The sequence below is a fragment of the Crocuta crocuta genome, unplaced genomic scaffold, assembly GCF_008692635.1.
Source record: "Crocuta crocuta isolate KB4526 unplaced genomic scaffold, BGI_CrCroc_1.0 scaffold181, whole genome shotgun sequence".
In the NCBI taxonomy this organism is placed as follows: domain Eukaryota; kingdom Metazoa; phylum Chordata; class Mammalia; order Carnivora; family Hyaenidae; genus Crocuta; species Crocuta crocuta.
Window position 1 is genome coordinate 689058 of NW_027527952.1, and position 20997 is coordinate 710054.

The following is a 20997-nucleotide window of genomic DNA, read 5'->3' on the forward strand; positions in this document are numbered from 1 at the left end:
AGTCCCATACTGCTTTTATTGCTACAGCTTTGTAGTATATCTTGAAACTGGAATTGTGTACCTCCAGCTTCATTCTTAAAATGTCTTTGGCTATTCAGATCTTCTGTAGTTCTATACACATTTTAGTATTATTCTAGTTCTGTGAGAAATGCTGTTGGTATTTTGATACGGATTGCATTCAGTGTGTAGATTGCTTTGGGTAATATGGACGTTTTAACAATATTAATACGAGCATGATGGAATGTCTTTCTATTGGTTTGTGTCCTGTTCAGTTTCTTTCATCAGTACTTTATACTGATTAGAGTATGGGTCTTTCACCTCTTTGGTTAAGTTTATTCCTAGATATTTATTTTTGGTGCTATTGTAAATGACATTTTAATGTCTTTCTGCAACTTCATGGTTAGTGTATAGAAATGCTACTGGTTTCTGGGTATTAATTTTGTGTCCTGCCACTTTCCTGAATTTATTACCCCCAGTAGCTTTTTGGTATAATCTTTAGGATTTTATTTCTATAGTATCATTTTGTCTGCAAATAATGACAGTTTAATTCCTTCTTTACCCACATAAATGCCTCATTTCTTTTTAGGTCTGATTGTTGTGGCTAGGACTTCAAGTATTATTTGAATAAAAATGATGAGAGTGAATATCCTTATTGCCGGAGGCCGCGCCGGCTCCGACAGGTCCAGGGGTCCCTGAAGGATGGACGGTGTCGGCGAAAGAGAGTGAGAGAGCCCCGAGATCCTTTCTGATCACCAGGCAGGCATCTCTGTCCCGTCGGTTTTGGTGTCTTTATTTNAAACTCTTAGTTTTTCCACCACTGAGTATGATGTTAGTTTTGGGTTTTTCATATATGGCCTTTATGATGTTGAAGTATTTTCTCTCTAACTCCACTTGGAGAGTTTTTATCATGAATTGATGTTGAAACTTGTCACATGTTTTTTCCACATCTTTTGAGATGATCTTTTTGACCTTCATTTTGTTGCTGTGGTTTATGACATTTCTTGTAAGGCTGGTGTAGTGGTGATGAACTCCGTTTATCTTTCATTTGTCTGGGAAACTCTTTATCTGTCCTTCAAATCTGAATGATAATCTTGCGTAGTAGACTATTGTTGGCAGCAGGTTTTTTCCTTTAAGCACTTTAAATATGTCACTTCCTTCTGGCTTGCAAAGTTTCTGCTGAAAAATCAGCTGAGAGCTTTACAGATTTTCCCTTCTAAGTAACTTTTTTCTCTCTTGCTGCTTTTAAGATTCTCTTTATCTTTAACCTTTAACATTTTAATTATTACATTTAATTAATTATTATATGCCTCCTTGGGTTCATCTTGTTTGGAATTTGTTGTGGAGTTAGATGTCTATTTCCTTCCCTAGGTTAAGGAAGTTTTCAGTTTATTATTCAAATAAATTTTCTATACCTTTCTTCTTCTGGGACCTCTATAACAGGAATGTTTGTTTGCTTGATGTTGTCCATGAGATCTCTTAATCTATCATTGTTTTAAAAATTCCTTTTTCTTTTTCCTGTTCAGCTTGTATGCTCTCCATGACCTTTTCATCCAGGTTGTTGGTATATTCTGCACCCTCGAATCAATAGTTGATTCCTTCCCTCTAGTGTGGTTTTATCTCAGTTAATGTATTTTTCAACTCCAATTGGCTCTTTTTAATATTTTCTATATCTTCATTGAAAGTCTCACTGAGATCTTCCATGTTTTTCTCCAGCCCAGTATCTTTATAATCATTAAACTCTTTATCAGGCATGTCACTTGTCTGTTTCACTTAGTTCTTTTTCTGTGGTTTTAGTTCTTTTTTTTTTTTTTTTAAGAGCATTTTGCTTGAGTTTGTTTCTGTGGATTAGGGAGAATGGCTATTGCTCCTAAACTTGAAGGATGGTGTATGGTACTTATGTATAGTGTCCCCTGTGCAGACTTGTGTGTGCTTGGTCACTTTTGCTGGCTGACTGAAGCTGGGCTGCATATGCTAGTTACTCTTTTAAACTTTTTTTTTTTTTTTTTACAAATAGTTTATTGTCAAATTAGTTTCCACATAACACTCAGTGCTCATCCCCACAAGTGTCCTCCTCCATGCCCATCCCCCCTCCCCCCCACATCCATCAGTCCTCAGTTTTTGTCAGCATTCAAGAGTCTCTCATGGTTTGCCTCTCTCCCTTTCCCCCACCATTTCCGCCCTTCTTCTCCCCCTTGGTCCTCCGTCAAGTTCCTCCTAATCCTCCTATACGTGCAAACATATGATATTTGTCCTTCTCTGCCTGACTTATTTCGCTCAGCATAACACCCTCAAGGTCCATCCATGTTGCTACACATGGCCAGATTTCATTGTTTCTCATTGCCGTGTAGTATTCCATGGTATAGATAACCCACATCTTCTTGATCCATTCATCTGTTGATGGACACTTAGGCTCTTTCCATGTTTTGGCTATTGTGGAGAGTGCTGCTATGAACATTGGGGTACACTTGCTCCTATGCCTCAGCATTTCTGTATCCCTTGGGAAAATTCCTAGCAGTGCTATTGCTGGGTCATAGGGGAGTTCTATTGTTAGTTTCCTGAGGAACCTCCACACTGTTTTCCAGAGGGGCTGTACCAGTTTACATTTTAAAAATAAAACTTGTTTTTTTTAATTAAATTTGAAACAAAAACAAAGAGAATCCTAAAATTTCACAGCTTATTTTCTGTGTCCTTGTACCACAGAAGCTGGTGTGGGCTTGCAGACCCTGGGCTTGCTGAGCTGGCAGGCTTCCTGTGATGACTGGACCTGCCATTTATAGTGTTGAGACCATGGGGCACTTGGGTGGCTCAGTTGGTTAAGCGTCCAACTTCAGTCAAGGTCATGATCTTGCTGTTCTCAAGTGTGAGCCTCACTTTGGGCTCTGTGCTGACAGTTCAGAGCCTGAAGCCTGCTTCAGATTCTGTCTCCTTTTTCTCTACCCCTCCCCCACTCAGGCTCTGTCTCTCTGTCTCTCTCTCTCTGCTTCTCTCTCTCTCTCTCTGTCTCTCTCAAAAATAAGTAAACATTAAAAAAATTTTTCTAATAATGTTGAGGCCTGCCTGCTATGACATCTGAACCCACTAGTTAGGGTGTTCAGACCCTGCTCCAGTCTGCACTTCTAAAGTAAAAGGGAAGAGAATATTCCTACCACTCCTTGGCCCTTTTAAACTGCCTCCACTATGTGGCAGATATCTAGTGTTGTCTCTTTTATATGCTAATTGATTTTTTATTTTATTTAAATACAAGTTAACATGTGGTGTAATAATGGTTTCAGGAGTAGAATTTAGTGATTCATCTTTCTTTTTTTTAATTTATTAATATTTTATTTCTGAGACACACACACACACACACACACACACACACACGGTGGGTGGGGGGAGTTGTCAGAGAGAGAGAGAGAGAGAGAGATCCAGAATGAGCAGTCAAATGCTCTGTCCCTGAGCTATACCCCCGGAAGATACAGAATCTGAAGCAAGCTCCAGGCTCTGAGCTAGCTGTGAGCACAGAGCCCTATGCGGAGCTCGAACCCATGAACCATGAGATCATGACCTGAGCCGAAGTCGGACGCTTAACTGACTGAGCCACCCAGGTGCCCCGTGATTCATCTCTTTCATATAACACTCAGTGCTCATCCCAACAAGTGCCCTCCTTAGTACCCATCCCCCCCACCTACCTCCCCTCCAGCAACACTCCACTTGTTCTCTGTAATTAAGAGTCTGTTATGGTTTGCCTCCCTCTCTATTTTTATTTTGTTTTTCCTTCCCTTCCCCTATGTTCATCTGTTTCATTTCTTAAATTCCACATATGCGTGAAACTATATGCTATTTCTTTCTCTGACTTATTTTGCTTAGAATAATACATTCTAGTTCCATCCATGTTGTTGCAAATGGCATGATTTCATTCTGTTTGATCAGAGTAATATTCCATTATACATATACATATATATACACAGATGCACATGCCACATCTTCTATACTAATTGCTCGTTTAAACTGTGGCTTATTTTCTGTGCCCAACAATAGAAGAATCTGTTCCTAGTCTCTCAGTACTATGCATTCCCACTGCATCAGTTTCCCTGTGTTACTGAGCCTCCATCTTTCTCGTTGTTCTCTTGCCGTTTTTTCTATCTTTGATTGTTTAGTAGCTGTTCAGTCAGCCCTCAGTTCTTTCTCAGGAGGAATTATCCTTTTAATAGGTATAGTTTGGTATGTTCCATAGAGGAAGTGAGTTCAGGGTTGCCATCTTGAACCAGAACCTGTCTCATTTTCGACTTCCTATCCCATTATAGTTATGCCACTGGTCAGTAATTTTTAAGCAAAGGTTTAAATTAAGACATTGTGTTTTTGTGTCTCCACCTTAATTTTAGTCAAGATATTAATATATTTTCATCAGCAAATTTTAAATAAAAAGGTTTGGAAATCAGTGAAGATTCTAATATTAAGGGAAAAATGAGCCAAAGACACGGATAGTTTTATGTAAATTGTGCAGCCACGGTAAAGAGTATTCCCTCCTTTCACTTTGGTCTATGAACACCTATCCTATAAGCTTACTTGCTAGAATTCTTAGGTATAATTGTCACCATAAACAGAGAATTTTGGTTTTTGGTTTTTGGGGTTTTTTGGTGTTCCTCTTTTTTTTATAGTTTATTGTCAAGTTGGTTTCCATATAACACCCAGTGCTTATCCCAACAGAGAATTTTGAAATATAGATTTAAAATTGTCTACTTTTGACAGTTTATAAATGTTGGTTCGGGCATCATTTGCTGTGATTTTAATGATAAAAGTTATAAGAGTTGCTTTAATCATCCTCTTTTCCCCTTTTCAAGGGCATTTTGAATTGGCACCAATTTCTTGAAGGCCCTGATGGTGTTGAAAATTCTCGGTTTGGTTCAGCGATTGCAGCTCTTTCAGATATCAACATGGATGGTTTTAATGATGTAATAGTTGGTTCACCCTTGGAAAATCAGAACTCTGGAGCTGTGTACATCTACAATGGTCATGAGGGCACCATTCACAGGGAGTATTCCCAGGTAATCCCTGAGTTCCATGGTGATGTATTGACATGTGAGTATCATCCTGTTAGAGCTAGGGACTAACCATGCAGACAATCCAATCCATCCCACTTAATTTAGTACTTTATCCTTCAACAAACAACCATTTAGTGAACCGGTCCTAGGTTCTGGAGATACTATAAGGAACAGGACAGACAAAATTCTCCTCTGTGTGGATCTTAAGTTTTTGTCAAGACAGGGGGAAAATAAATGAGATAAAATGGTCCAGATCAGAATAAATGATAGGGAATTAAAAAATATATTTTCAAGTTCAGGGATGGGAGTTTCCAGGTATTCTAAAGGATGAGCAAGAGGACCTCACTGATCAGGCAACTTTCCAGGGAAGTCCTGAAAGAAGTGAGCTAGGAGAGGAATCACAACCTGAGCTTGCTTCAAATCCCACTCAGTCCACTCCTCTCATGATGCTTTGTGATTTTTATGTTAAAAAATTCATGCTGGTTTTTTGACATGACTGCAAAAATGATCAACAGATAGGAAAGGTTGTGATTGAAAAACCAATGGAACTTTGTGGAGAATAAAACAACCTGAGAAGTAGCTAAATAGAGAATCTAACAGTGCCAGATAGGAGCTCCCTTTTTTCTACTTTAGTTGTCCTGCATTATAAGTTTATGTCAAACTTGCTCTTTCAGAAAATCTTGGGATCTGATGGAGCCTTTAGGAGCCATCTCCAATACTTTGGGAGATCTTTGGATGGCTACAGTGATTTAAATGGGGATTCCATCACCGATGTGTCCATTGGAGCTTTTGGACAAGTGGTTCAGCTCTGGTGAGTCCATGGAGAGCCAGACACAAACTAGCTAACTGAAAAATGACCTGCTAAGTAGAGCAGCAGATAGCTGTGCAGGAATTGTGGAAATACCACATGCATTATAAAAGACTCCAGGACATTTGTGGGTCATAGTTTACATAAAGGAAGAAATGTGTTTTTCCTTGTGGGAGAAAAAAATATATATTTGCTTAACGTTGCCATCAAGTTCCTCTTCTCCATATGGTCAGTAGAAAAAGTATACAGAAAAGACAAAGACTTTGAAATGGTATCCAAGGGACGCCTGGGTGGCTCAGTTGGTTGAGCATCCGACTTCGGCTCAGGTCATGATCTCACGGTTCATGGGTTCAAGCCCCACATCGGGCTCTGTGCTGACAGCCAGCTCAGAGCCTGGAGCCTGCTTCAGATTCTGTGTCTCCCTCTCTCTCTGATCCTCCCCTGCTCACACTGTCTCTCTCTCTCTCAGAAATAAATAAAAACATTAAAAAAAAAATTGAAATGGTATCCAAGATATTCCTGAGTATTATCTTCCACATCGCCTTACCTCAGCTCACAGAAAGGAAGCCTCATGAGAATACCCTAGAAAATACTGAACATTCAGACCACACAAGTAAAGTGTAATTTCTCATGTGGTATGAAGTAACTTTTGAAATTATTAGTCCTAAACAAGAAGCCATTATTTAGGTTTAGCTGACCTCCCACTGACCTCAGTAGGAGTTGAAGAGCAGGGAGGAACAATAAGGGATTCCAGGGCTATGNGAAATGGTATCCAAGATATTCCTGAGTATTATCTTCCACATAGCCTTACCTCAGCTCACAGAAAGGAAGCCTCATGAGAATACCCTAGAAAATACTGAACATTCAGACCACACAAGTAAAGTGTAATTTCTCATGTGGTATGAAGTAACTTTTGAAATTATTAGTCCTAAACAAGAAGCCATTATTTAGGTTTAGCTGACCTCCCACTGACCTCAGTAGGAGTTGAAGAGCAGGGAGGAACAATAAGGGATTCCAGGGCTATGCGATTCAAGAACAAAAATAAATATATGGGGTTGGCCAGGGATTGGAATCAGAAGAAAATTAAGAATTTGGTCGAGTCCTCCTCAAAAATATATTTCATTCTTTCATTTGTCTGTTGAAAATGTGCTTTAAATGTCCAAATACTTCAAGAACAGGAAAACATTACAAATTTATGTGTTGTTTCAGAGTTTCATTAAATTTTTTACAACATTTCACTTGTGCTTTTAAAAGATGTAATGTATTATTTTGAGTGCATCATTTTAATGAAAACTTAATGGGGGGGGAGTCCTGGGAATACCAAAGACTGAGAAATTTTAAAATCTATTTACTGAATAAAATTAGTTAAGAGTAATATGTCATTAGAGAAACACAAGGTATGATAACATAGCTACATGACTTATTTTGAAAACATTTTTATAAGAAATCATACGTTTCAGTGAACATCACCCTTGAGCCATCTTGGTGTAGGCTTCATCCTTGGTAGCCTCTATTACTACTATACTATGACACTCCTTTTTTTGCTTTTTTAAGATTATATTTTTTGAGTAATCTCTACACCCAACATGAGATTTGAACCCACAACCCTGAGATCAAGAGTTGTACACTCCACCAACTGAGCCAGCCAGATACCTTGATGCTCCCTTTAAATACACTCAGTGAGGGCCAAATTTTTTTCTTTGAAGATGGATCTCATTCTTCAAAAAGTCAAGATACATGGAGTCAGATCAATTTACTAAGTGATTAGTCAAGCTAAGTTCATGTCATTTTGTGGTCACACTCTTTATTTTAAATTTTTTAAATACTTTTTTAAAAGTTTATTTATTTTGAAAGAGAGAGGGAGGGAAAGAGAATCCCAAGCAGGCTCCACACTATCAGTGTTGAACCTGATGTGGGGCTTTGGCCCACAAACCATGAGATGATGACCTGAGCCAAAACTAAGTGTTTAATTGAATGGGGCACCCAGGTGCCTCTCTGGTCACATTCTTATAAGGTACTGAGACTGGATTTTTCTGGGTAACTTCCTGAGAATAATTTTTAAAAAACAAGTTTACAAAACCATTTCATTCAATGGCACCATCTACACTGGGATTAAAGACTGGCTTAAAGAGACTGACTTATAGAAAGCACTCACATAGACATTTTAGGTCTTATTTGCTATTGGATGTTTTATGACTGCTTACTGGGGGCCTCATAGGTATATGATGAACTAATGAAACACTTTTTCAATTGACTCAAGTCCTTCAGATGGTACATGAAATATTTTTTTAAATGTTTTCTGCATCTTCTTGTGGTACTTTTCAAAAACAATGAAGTTACTCATTACTACTTGCTGCTTTGAAAATACTGGACAGTGTGCACAAAGAGTCATTATGATGAAGTTATAATTTCACTGGCAGAGGAACTAGGAGACCATGGGTTCTAATTTCTTACTTGCTAACTGTTACTCGGTAAAGTGAGAAGTTACCAAATGTTTTTTTTGTTTGTTTGCTTCCAACTTTTTCACCAATAAAAGGGAGACAATATTTGATCTATTTCACAGGACTGTTATAGGAGCAAATGAGGCCATGTGTATGGGAAAGCCCTTCAGATATCTAAAGGGCTGTGCCAGAGTCAGAAACGTGTAGGACCCTGCCAGAGAGACGCCTCCACCACTTTCTGGTATCACACTAGTTGCCACCATCATAGTCATAAGCCACACATCAAAGAATTGCTGGCAATCATTAAGGGAGGTGACAGGGAGACCCTCCTCAGCCCTGCCACCTCCTCTTCACCTGCTCTCCCCTCCATTTGTGGGAAGAGGGAACATCACTGCTTCCAGCTGGCAAACACAATAGGGACCGTGACTTTGGAAATTTATTTGCAAAGAGGTTGCAGACCCACGTCCTGTGCTCCTGCATGCATTGAACAAATATAAATGTGGATTGGGCTGGCAATATAGTCACAAAACACAAAAGATATTATCCCTGCCTGCCATCTTAGGGCTTTCAAATATGAAATACCGCTAAAGTGCTTAGATCATACAGAAAATAATTTGATAATGTTGGCTCTGGATCCTCCAGGTAAAGGTTATAGCACATTTAGTTGGTGGTAAAATATGTTTCCATTTATGTCTTTCAGGTCACAGAGTATTGCTGATGTATCTGTGAATGCTTCCTTCACACCAGAAAAAATTACTTTGTTCAACAAGAATGCTGACATAAAACTCAAACTCTGTTTCAGTGCAAAGTTTAGACCTACTAAGCAAAACAGTCAAGTGGGTGGGTTGACCTGAAATAATCTGTATGGATTTAGGTTTGCTTGTAGAGTTTTAGTCCTGAATGTAACCTGTACTTTGGATTTATAGATGAAAAGAAATAAGGGTCTTGCTGACCTTTAAGCTGCCCCCTATTTGAGGTGTCTGAGAATGGTTAATTAGGCATGGAAGGTTTGGTTAGACCTTCTATTGTCTTGAGAAGGTAACATTCTGCCAAACAAAGTTACTATTTTGTGACCTAGTCCCAGGCTCACTCAGATTTATCCTTCAAGCTTCTTTTACCTATGGGTTCCTCACCCCAAACCTTGGGCACACATACACACACGACACTGGTGTACACCCATATTAGTACATGGCATTGATATGGGGTATTCAGTACAGATACCAAATATTCCTATTCTTGGGAAATTAATATGCATGAAATAATGGGAGAAAATACAAAACAACACATAGTTTGTGCCCAGTGTTTTAAATGCTCCAAATAATCCAGAGAACTGAGTAAAACTCTGAAATGTGTCCTGTCAGGAGGAAAGAGTGAGGAAAATTGGACAAATTGTCATCTCTCTCTTGGACCAGCCAAGTCATCTTTCGGAACTTGGCCGAGTCCTTTCTACCCACTGTCCCTCACTTTCATCTCTCCTGCTTCAGCACCCACAGAGCATAGTAATTGATTCCACACTCGATTAAACACGGCCTTCTTTCATTCGCTGCTTTTTCATGGGTTCTAATCCCCTTCCATCAGAGTCTGGCTCTAAACTTCAGCCACCTGTTGTTCCTACAAGTGTTTCATTAAGTGGTTAACAAACCGGCTTAACCTGCCTCTAATATTTTCAGTCTTTGTCATGATTGATACCAAGAAATGCATAGGTTAAAAACACAAAGCAGAAGTTGGATTCCCATCTTGGCATGCTTTCCATATTTTCCTACTTTCTATATCTATCTGGCATTTTTCCTTTCAGGCATTCAAATGCTGACCCAACTTTGAGTAGCACATCTCACAGATCTGCCTTGTAGCAGGTCCATTTGAGGAGCTGTGATAGTTGAGTCAAAAACCATTCCTCTACAAACACTAAGTGGCTAGATGTAATGTACAGCATGGTGACTATAGCTATCAGTACTGTACTGTGTTGTGTATTTGAAGGTTGCTAAGAGAGCAGATTTTAAACATTAACATAGACACAGAGTTGACACTGCATGAGGAGATGATCTGTTAATGAACCTTATTGTAATCATTTGCCAATATTTACACAAAATTACTGTACAACTGAAATTTAAGCAGTACAAAGTGTCCATCACATCTCAATAAAAACTGGGTTGAGGGGGACATTAAGTGGCTAGTCTGCTTAAAACATTAATTTGGGGAATATATTAGTTGGCAGAAATCACTGGATGGTTAGCTCTCCTGGCCTGAAAGCAAGGATTTGTCTCCTATATCTTCCACTTTTTGACAGGGCTTTACCCCCTCTGTTATTATAAACTCTCAAAGACAGACTTCGGAGAATGTCCTTCTCTTCAACTTGCTGTCTAGCATCTCTGGACTTTCTTCCCATTGCGTACCTTTTCCTTGATGACTTCAGATCCACACAGATAAGCCAGCCCTGATCATTTGTCACTTAATTGCTTGGCAATAATAGTATGTAAGACGTGAATCCCATCTTCACAGCTTTGAAAAGTAAATTTATAAAGCATATGGTCTTTGTGATTTACTGTATCAGGTGCTCACTCGTTTAAAGTTAATAACATAAGAAAATTAATGCCTATTAGACTATCCCTTTTTACCAGGCTACTTGAAAAAAAAAATCGTATTATCATGCGTACTTTGTCCTAACTATGTTCCCCTCCCTGGCATTATTTTCCCTTTGTATTATTTTCACCACTTAGTTTTAGTTCATTGGATTCACTTCTGTTTTATCTATCTTTGTGAATTTCATTAAGTCCTTGGAGTAAGAAAAACAATACAACATCTCTAATAGATATTTTAAGTGTAACCTGTAGAATTAATGTTTTTTGGAAGTCTATTCAATCTTTAAAATATTGAAAATAATAAGATGAAGTAACTCCAGGTAAAGCAGCTGATGCTTTGAATATCATCAGGTCTTCTCTCTCAATTTTGGATAGCAGGCTTTAGTTGAAGGCTCTGATACTTTGTATATTGGCAACTGACATCAGTTTTTATTGCTTTTTTTTATTTTCATTTCCCTGGGTTAGTAGGATTATTGAATTTTTTTTCATTTTCATTTCCCTGGGTTAGTATTATTATCTCTGTTTTATAGATGAGGAAATGGAAGTTCAAAGAGGTTACACAAATTGCCTAAAGTCCTAGAGCTCATAAATGGTGGAATCAGAATTCAAACCAAGTCCGTCTGATTCCAAACTTATTACCAAGGAGTTGCATGCCTTCCCCCAAATAAGCATCTAGGATGTTCCATCAGAGTATCTCAGTTAACACTCAAATAAGTTAATCCTCACAACAGCACGGAAATGAAAGAATATGAGTTCTGGTTTAAAAACTACTCCAGTTTTATTTCTGACCATGCCCTAGCTGTTGTGAACAGAGCTGGTTTTATTTTACCTCTTTTACTCTGTTCATTACCTGAAAAATGAGATGATCATATCCACTTTCTGGGATTATAGCAAAACCTGTAAAAGATGACATATAAGAATGTGTTCAATTGTAGGTGCTCAGTAGCTATTTCTTTAACATCTCACTGTGTTAGGGGTGATAAAACCAAGGCTTGAGAAGTGAGTAATTTGACCAAATTCATTCAGTAGGTCTCCTGGGAGCAAGTCTACTTTTCTCCCCACTGCTTCAAGCCACACTTCTTTGAATCACTCTCTCTGTATCCACAGTCACCTAGGTCACACCAGAGTGTGAATTACAAACGTCATGCCTGTCTGCAGCTCACAATCCATCAACATAAAGACTGTTTTTATATTTTTCTGAAGTCCTTGACTTCACCCAGTAACATACAATTAGGGATGGTTTTTCTGTAAAAGTTTATTTGTAGTAACATTTCTTCATGATTTTTATCCTAGCCATTACATACAATATCACAATTGATGCAGACCTGTATTCATCCAGAGTAACCTCTAGGGGGTTATTTAAAGAAAATAATGAAAGATGCCTGCAGAAGAATATGACAGTAAGTCAAACACAGAGTTGCTCTGAGTACATCATCCACATACAGGTAAGGCCTCAGTCATCTCTGTCCCCTCCTTTCCTCTTAGAGACTAATGAATGGTCCAAGTCTTAAAAGGGAGCTTATGAGTTATAAAATGCTTGCCATTCTAATTAATGCTTTTCTTGTCTAATTTCATGGGCAGGAAATCCTATTTTCTTTATGCTAATATATAGTCACATTCTATTAATATATTAGTAGCATGAAACACTATTTGGAATTATAACCAAAAGTCTAAAAAATAAGATTGTTAAAGAAATCAAAGACAGTGCTTTCTTAAATGTTTACCAGGGAGAGCTGTTCAGAGATAGTAAATTTAATTTTAGCATTTCCCTATCAGGGAAAAATTTTATTTTAAGCTGCTGAAACAAACAGTGCCAATTTTGATTTCCCCTATTGTATTTAAATTAATATAGGACAAGATTGGTAGATCATGAGCTAAAAATTATTCTAATCTTATGCCATAGTTACTACAGTTCACATGAATTTTGAAAATCTCACAAGTAGGAAAAATTCTCAGGAAAATTTCCAACAGGAAATTTATAAATTATATGAATATTTTCCCTTAGAAACCATGTAATGGTCTTTGAAAGTGTGATTTCCTCTGGAAACCATTTTTAAAAGAACTACTTACGAATTTTCCTATAACATGGTTCTCAGCATTTAAAATGTATAAGAATTGCCAAAAGAACTTTTATAAAATCTGTATTCAGGGTCCTCACCACCCAGAAATTTGGGTTTGAAGGTCTAAGGAATATGCAGATTTGAGGAGTACTCCCAGATAGCTCTGATATAGATCGATGAGACAGAGATCCCATCTCAAAAATGCTAAGTACAAGTTGGAGAAACAAAGTTAATAGGGGAATTAAAATCCATTGAATTGCTTAATTTCTTATTCATAATAAAGAAGTCTTGTTTATGAAGGCCTGAAACTTTGTTGTTAAGATGCAGACTATACAGATTCTTTAAAGGGATAAAAGCTGGCTCTCATTCTCTCTTATTTTTGTGCTCAGCGGTAGATCAAATAAAACACAGAATCCAGTCTGGGGGAATGAAGTCAGCCAGGCTGTCATTCACATATATATCCCGTTCACATGGATGTGTACTTGTGAAGTTTTTAGAGGATGTGTGTGGTTTGGGTCAGTGAAGAGATCTTGTTTCAGTTAAGACACTATATTGAATAACAACACCGAACCCATTCTGTGTGCCAACCCCACAGCCAGCTGAGGAAACCTCTCCTTACAGTCGGGATGCCACGCTAGTCTTGCCCGCCGAAAGGGCTCCTGGCAAGATAAGTCCTGCCTGTGAATGGACTAGGTGATAACAAATTCACTACTGATCAGGAAAAGGCAAATTGGATTTTTAGGGTTTATCATTTGTAGAGATACTGTTCTTTCCTGACAAGAACTGAGAAGATGTTTGTAAGAAAACTGCTAGATGACTCTTGCAATGTTGTTTTGGCATTTTTACATTTTTTAGGAGATAGGAACCCTCAAAAACTGGGAGTAGCCCAATGCATCCTGGAAGGCTGAAAAACCTCTGCCTTCTACCATGAAGGCAGAGTGGAGAAGTTGTACTGCCAAGTGNTTTTCCTGACAAGAACTGAGAAGATGTTTGTAAGAAAACCGCTAGATGACTCTTGCAATCTTGTTTTGGCATTTTTACATTTTTTAGGAGATAGGAACCCTCAAAAACTGGGAGTAGCCCAATGCATCCTGGAAGGCTGAAAAACCTCTGCCTTCTACCATGAAGGCAGAGTGGAGAAGTTGTACTGCCAAGTGATACTTGCATCATCTAACGTGTGCAAGAGGCAGTGTAGCTTCTAACAGTATGTGAGAGCCAGAAATTGGGGGACCTGGTTTCCGATGTGGGAATCCCCTTTATCTGGTTTTGCAGAACAGTTAGGTTCTGGCTAAGGAAGGGAGTTCTCTTGTTATTGTCTGACACCGGTCCTGAGCACCTTCCCATCTAGGTCATAATATTCCCTCACAAAGATTTGGTCAGGATATCTAAAGACCTTCTTAAATCTTGGCAGTAGGAACTGGAAAGACCTAGCCAACAACCCAAGAACGATGTGCTGAGAGAGGTCCTTTTTTTTTTTTTTTTTAAATTGTTTGTTTTTGAGAGAGAGCTTGAGTCGGGGAGGGGTAGAGAGAGAGGGAGACACAGAATCCTAAGCAGACTCCAGGCTCTGAGCTGTCAACACAGAGCCCAACTTGGGGCCCAAAGGCAAGAGCCGAAGTCGGACACTTAACTGACTGAGCTACCCAGGTGCCCCAAAAGATCCTTTAAGCATTAAAATTGGGCAGAGCCTCTAAATATTTATTACTTGTGTATGAATAGCAAGGTGACTGATGAGCTAAACTAAGATTTGCTGGTTTAGATATTTTACTGAACCCACGTCTCTAGGTTTCTTCATAGAAGAAGACTTGGAAAGGCTGAGCAGAATTAAGACATAAAGAAGCCAGAGTCTTGAAAATTCAAAACAAGGATAATTCCACATAATTGAGAACGGACTATGCTCTTAATCATGAACAACACATTTGTTGTCATTTTCTTATTTTGAAGTTGCCGAGCTTTCTTATTTTGAACTGCTTCACTGTTTCTGTGTCTCTATGTGTTTAGAAACCCTCCGATGTTGTCAGCTCTTTGGATCTGTGTGTGAACATCAGTCTGGAAAACCCTGGCACCAGCCCTGCGCTTGAAGCCTACTCTGAGAAGGCCAAGGTCTTCAGTGTAAGTGCCCTTCTTGGAATTCAGACTGGCTAAGAAAGCTTCACAGTCACTGCAATAGTGTTCGAAAGCTACCTAGGACAGAACTTTTCAATTGTTAGTCTTCTAAATGAAACACCCTTCTGTGTGAAATTCATCAGCATACAAGGTCCACAAAGATAGCGATTTTTGTTTTCAAAAATCTATTTCTATTCCCAGCCCCTTGAGCAGTGCCTGGGGCACTAGAGGTGTTGAATAAATATCGGTTGAAGAAATAAATAACCATAAAGCCAAACACCTTGTGTTCACCGTCTACTTTAAAAATGTTGCCAATACCTATGTTCTCTGTATCTCTCCCTACCCCATCACATCCACATTCATCTTGCTCCCCGAGGCAGATCATCACCTTGCATTTTGCATTTATCAATGCTTTTCTTCCTGGTGTTGCTAACCATGTATATATTCCTAAAATATTTTTTATTTTTGTATGGTTTTGAGCTTTATATAAATGGAATACTACTACATATATTCTTCCACAATTTGGATTTTAAGTCAAAAGCAAACGTGTAGGATTGTTTTTCCTTTTTTGTAGATCCCTTTCTACAAGGACTGTGGGGATGACGGAGTCTGCAGCTCTGATCTAGTTCTAGATGTCCAACAGCTGTCAGCTGCTCAGTAAGTCTGCTTCAGAGCTCAGCATAAAATGTAGAAATAAGACACATTAGTGCCTTGATTCAAATGAGTGTTTATGGAGATTTTTTTCCTGCAAAAGAAACATCCGTAACTAATAGAGATCTTTAAAATCTGAACTTCAATTTTTACCATCCTTCTAGGAGTAAAACAGTAATAAATAAAAAACTTTTGAATTTGGATGGCTCCTTTCCTTACAATATAATTAAAATCAACAAAGAAGAAAATCCAATAGCGTTGACTTCCTTGTTGTCTGTATCATTTTACTAGGAAGATAGTTTATTAAACAACTTCCTCAGGCTTTCAAATCTAAAGAGTTTTATCTTCTTCTCTTTAACATGAGTGAAGTATTTGAACACTGGCCCTTTTAACCTTAATAATTTTCTTCCTTTCCTTTTCACTTGTAACAGAGATCAACCCTTTATTGTCAGCAACCAAAACAAAAGGTTAACATTTTCAGTAATGCTGAAGAATAAAAGGGAAAGTGCCTACAACACTGGAATTGTTATTGATTTTTCAGAAAACTTGTTTTTTGCTTCCTGGACCATGCCGGTATGTGATGACACTTTGTGCTCACTGCTCTTGTCTCCTGCTTGTCGTTAATCGACCGTCTTCCTCGCACTCAGACCCCCAGGTTCTGTGTGCTGTCTGAAGAAGTACCTTACCCTTCAGTGTGATCAGTCCCAACTTTGGGGCTCCCAAGTATTTAAACCACGTGAGAACATAGCCTGGCTCTATATCTAGACCAGTCCTGCTTCAGAGCGTGGTCAGTTTTTCCTTTGGCCTGAGACTTGGCCAGACACCTACCATAACTCTTCTCAAGCCATCTGTGTGAGGAGGCCGCTGAGGTGCCACACAGATGCTTGGAGCTGCACTTGCTCCGAGAAATTAGAGTCCCACAGCCGAGTCCAGGCTTTGTAACCACAGGCCTTGCTACTGCCAAGAAGATGCATTCCAGCGAGCAGTTAATCATATTGACTTGATCACTATACCAGGAACGCACTTGGCCATGCATGCCCCTCTGGCCCCTCCTCTGCCACCAAGCAATGAAAGGGAGAGGAGGCAAAAGCTGAGATTTCCCAAATTCACTACTTGACAAAAGAATTTGAAAAAGGTCAACACAAACTTAACAGATTTAATGTTCTAAATCTATTGTGACTTCAATGCTTCAATTTCCTGTGCCAAATAAGACCTTCTTATTTCAAAGAGGGGGAAAGAAACAAGGAAAACTAAAAAACATTCTTTAAATTATTTAAAATACAAACACCAACAATATGATTTTGCTTTCCTTTCTTTAAACTATTAACTTCAAATAAATTGAGAGAAAGGTATGTACTAAAGACAGCATTTCTAAATATTAAAGTTATTCTATGCTTCTGAAATAGAAGAACTGGAATTTACTTCTGGGGGAAAATTCCAGTATTTGACCTCACTTTTGGCTTATTGGGTGTCCTGTTAGCAACAAAAATAGTATATTAGCTATCCGGACAATATAAGATTTCCAAATCTTGGGGGACAGTAAATTACTTCAGTGTGAACCAGTTCTGCTGCTAAGATGTCCATTTGGTTTACACATCCTTCAGCATGTATGTGGACGTGTGCGTGTGCACACACAACACAACACACACACACACAACATACTAATTGATCATTGCTTCCTTGGTGTCTTTCAGGTTGATGGAACAGAAGTCATATGCCAGATTGCTTCATCTCAGAAGTCTGTTACCTGTGATGTAGGCTACCCTGCTTTAAAGAGACAGCAACAGGTACAACTTACATTTCATCATCAAATCCACACTAGCTCCTCCTCGGCACTAGTGTTAATTCACCCCACCATTTTGCCTTCTTTGTTAGGTAATGTAATTTGACAGCCCTTAAAAAGAACTAGCTGTGTAGAAGAAGTTTTAAAAATATCTGAATTTTAAGTTATTAATAAACGTGGGACTTTTCCCCATGCAATTCATTTCAAAAGCACATGCGACATGGAGAGTTTTTCCTTCCTTCCTTCCTTCCTTCCTTCCTTCCTTCCTTCCTTCCTTCCTTCCTTCCTTCCTTCCTTCCCTCCCTCCCTGTCTCTGTCTCTCTTTCATACATTGACCAACACTAGTCAGAGTGCTGTATAGAGTCACAGATATCATTTCTTAACTCCTGCTAAGCAAATTCCCAATCAGCACAGAGCTTTCAAATTCAGAGGAGATCTGGCCGTGATGTGATGATCTATACATGTCACTTGAAAGGTAAGCCCTCTAATTCTAAAGGGGAGGCACGCTAAATGAAGCAAAGTGGACAAATAGATATTCTACAGAGATGAAAGCTTAAGGTATATAAAATTCAGGATCAAATTGGAGTGAGTTTGCTTTTCTGGGAAACATCTTTGTAATTGGTCCCTGAGTACAAATCATCATAGATTGATGGGTTTCAATTTTGCTTATAGGTGACTTTCATGATTAACTTTGACTTCAATCTTCAAAACCTTCAGAATCAGGCGTCTCTCAATTTCCAAGCCTTAAGGTAACACCTAATGAAGTCATGAATTGATGATAGATGGCTTCAATAATCGTTCTCAAAGTAATTTCCTAATGTTCATTCCAATAGCGAAAGCTCTGAAGAAAACAAGGCAGATAATTTGGTCAATTTCAAAATCCCTCTGCTGTATGACGCTGATATTCATATAACAAGGTAGGTGAAACCGTGAGTAGCCTGTGGCCACTGATATCACTCAGTTTGGAACACATCTGGCTCATGACTCTGTGTGTTCATTCTTAACTAGAAAATCTGAATTACAGGTTTCTCCCTTGTCAACTAGGACAGGGGAAGTTCAGGGACAAGTCAGTCCTTAGGAAAACCTTACACAACTATTGAGGTTTACTGACCGAGAGCAACACCAGAAAAGCAGGGAGCAAACTTTCTGCCATAGGCCACAGAGCACTTCCTCTGTAGCCCCTCAGATGAGGGGCCAGTCTTACCAAAGGGTCAAAGCAGAACTCTCTGGGCCCTGCGGAGGTGGCACCACTTTCTTCTCCATGCTTCTTCCTACTATCCGCATGAGCTCTCAAGCGGTAGCCCCACCTCTAAGCACCAGAACCCCAAGCACAATGCTTTGTACATAGTAGGTCCACCATAAACATTAAACTGAATCATAGAAAATTAGTTTCGGGGTGGAAAATTTCTGACTTAACATAATGGGTTTCTTTCAACCAAGGGGAAATGAGGCATTTTCCAATGAGGTCGTCTATGAAGAAATGTTTTATTCCCTTATCTTGCCTGCCAGAGCAAGTGTACCTGGGAGCAGTGGCAAAATGATGCCGGTTGGTATCAGCTATCTTGTGCCAGGTGTCTTGAAGTGTCTAACACATGGGAAACCACAGGCACTAGGAGGGTGATGTGTCACCTTAATCCTCGGCAGGAAGTGAAGCAGGTTCATAGGTGCAGACACACTAGAGCAGAGCCATGCAGGCAGGTACCCACCCGCAGGTGATGCCCACCTCTAGGCCTGGGAACCAGAGTTCTCTACCTAGTGAGGCGTGAAGGCAGTTTCCTAGCACAGCTCAGTGGTGCCTCGAAAATGAGCTGCACTGTATTTCTGAGACCAGGCTCTGAACAGTGTTCAGTAACAGGTTTCTCCAGCTTGCTGCATCACCCCAACCCCCAAAAGCATGGAACACATAGATCATGCACTAGATCACCGAGCAGAAACAAAAAGGAAAATGTGTCATTATGTCTAGAGCATGAGACACATGAGCAAAGATGAAAGAATGCTCCTATATCAAGTGAACTGAAAACAGCAAAAGCAAAAACTGGTCCAGCCCAAGTCATCCGTCCTTGAAAAATGTATCAGTAACTGCAGATTCCAAAACGATTGCTGAAAGAATTGAAGACCAACGCATCCAGAGAGATTGAGATTACCACATTACATGATTATTTTCTCTTCCTACCTACATTGATTCATATCCTGAATGTTTTTCCTCAAAACAGCTTTTATTTCATTCCACTCCCACACCATGACCAATTTGTCCAGACAACTTTCCCGACATGAAATAAGTACAAGATGGAAGTGGGACTTCACTTTCAGGAACATCTTAGCTCTGTATTTCTGTGATGACAACTTGAATTTTAAGACCATCTGATGTCCTTTAAAATATACCTGAAAGGTGAAAAAAAAAAATTAATATGGAATTACGGTGTGGAAAAACTAAAATGATTCCTAACCCTACCACCCAGATCATTCCTCCTGATATTCTTTTAAAGAAAGACATTAAATGTACATGGCTAGGAAATCTAAACATTACAGAAAGATATACAATAAAGTGAGGTCATGCCTCCAACCTCCTCTGGCTCTGGTCATCCCACAGATGATTCCACTATTTTCCAAATACCTTCCAGATGCAAGGTTTGTTGATCTACCAGGATATATGCATGTCATGCACTCACACACATTTACCCAAATGGAATAATAAAATCCTTCCTTAATCTCACTTTTTTAAAAAAACATATGACCTTAGAGAAGTTTATATATAAAGACCTAGAGCTCGAACCTATCCTATTCCTGGCTGGATCATAATTTGTGTATCCAATTCAAGATTAATGAGATAGTTGGATGTTTTGCATTTTTGTTTAACCATCACAAGCAGTGCTCTAAAAAAAAATTAACACCTTTGCAAACTTTGTGGAAAAAAATTCTACCCATTCATTGAGCATATCCCTTAGCAACCACTCTGATAAATATGCAGTTATGTTGTACAAATATTATACATGGAAACCATGATAGAATTATTTCTAAAACAGAAGCCCCCAGAGTATAGCTAACTGCTTGTAAATACATTGATCATCTACACTTAAGTAACTTAAGGAAAACTTAAGAAATGGAAAAATGTCAGATCTCTTTAAAATGCAAAAACAGAACATACTAATTTAGAAACTGTTCTTAGGGGCTACACAGAGGTCTTCTGGAAGGTAGAGAATAAATCCTGCATATACGGCCAGGTTTTGTGTTTCAAATTCTAGTCAGTTTTCCCATTTTCCATGTAAGGCTGACAAACCATTGTTTCCTCTCATCTACATACCCTTGACAAATGTCACATCTATTTAAGTCTACCTATGACATATTTTCCTTTTGAGAATTTGGGGGAAAGTTTTTAAACATAAAAAAAGACAAGAATTCAGTAAAGAAACCTGAAAACGATCTCAGAAAATATCCAGTTCTATTTTTTAGGAAATAGAATCAACATCCAAGAATAATGCTAAATTGTTTAGTGGAAGGAACTATTGCTTTTCAGATTCCTATGCCTGTTACCCACTCCCTACAGT

General features: G+C 38.8%; 2 protein-coding genes across 3 annotated transcripts in view; one reads left to right on the plus strand and one right to left on the minus strand.

Annotated features, from left to right (window-relative positions):
- Nucleotides 1-20997, plus strand: part of ITGA2 (integrin subunit alpha 2) — a 105948-nt gene that overhangs the window by 71356 nt on the left and 13595 nt on the right. The window contains exons 14-23 of the mRNA XM_077752501.1: nt 4824-5027; nt 5699-5835; nt 8974-9113; nt 12146-12297; nt 14914-15024; nt 15593-15675; nt 16101-16242; nt 17364-17456; nt 18125-18201; nt 18286-18369. Coding sequence (XP_077608627.1) covers nt 4824-5027; nt 5699-5835; nt 8974-9113; nt 12146-12297; nt 14914-15024; nt 15593-15675; nt 16101-16242; nt 17364-17456; nt 18125-18201; nt 18286-18369 — 1223 coding nt within the window. The remainder of the gene's footprint in view (nt 1-4823; nt 5028-5698; nt 5836-8973; nt 9114-12145; nt 12298-14913; nt 15025-15592; nt 15676-16100; nt 16243-17363; nt 17457-18124; nt 18202-18285; nt 18370-20997) is intronic.
- The window catches only part of MOCS2 (molybdenum cofactor synthesis 2), a 34698-nt gene continuing 33348 nt past the window's right edge, over nt 19648-20997 (minus strand). For both annotated transcript variants that reach the window (XM_077752503.1, XM_077752502.1), the window contains exon 7: nt 19648-19834. The gene's annotated coding sequence lies outside the window, so the exon portion shown is untranslated. The remainder of the gene's footprint in view (nt 19835-20997) is intronic.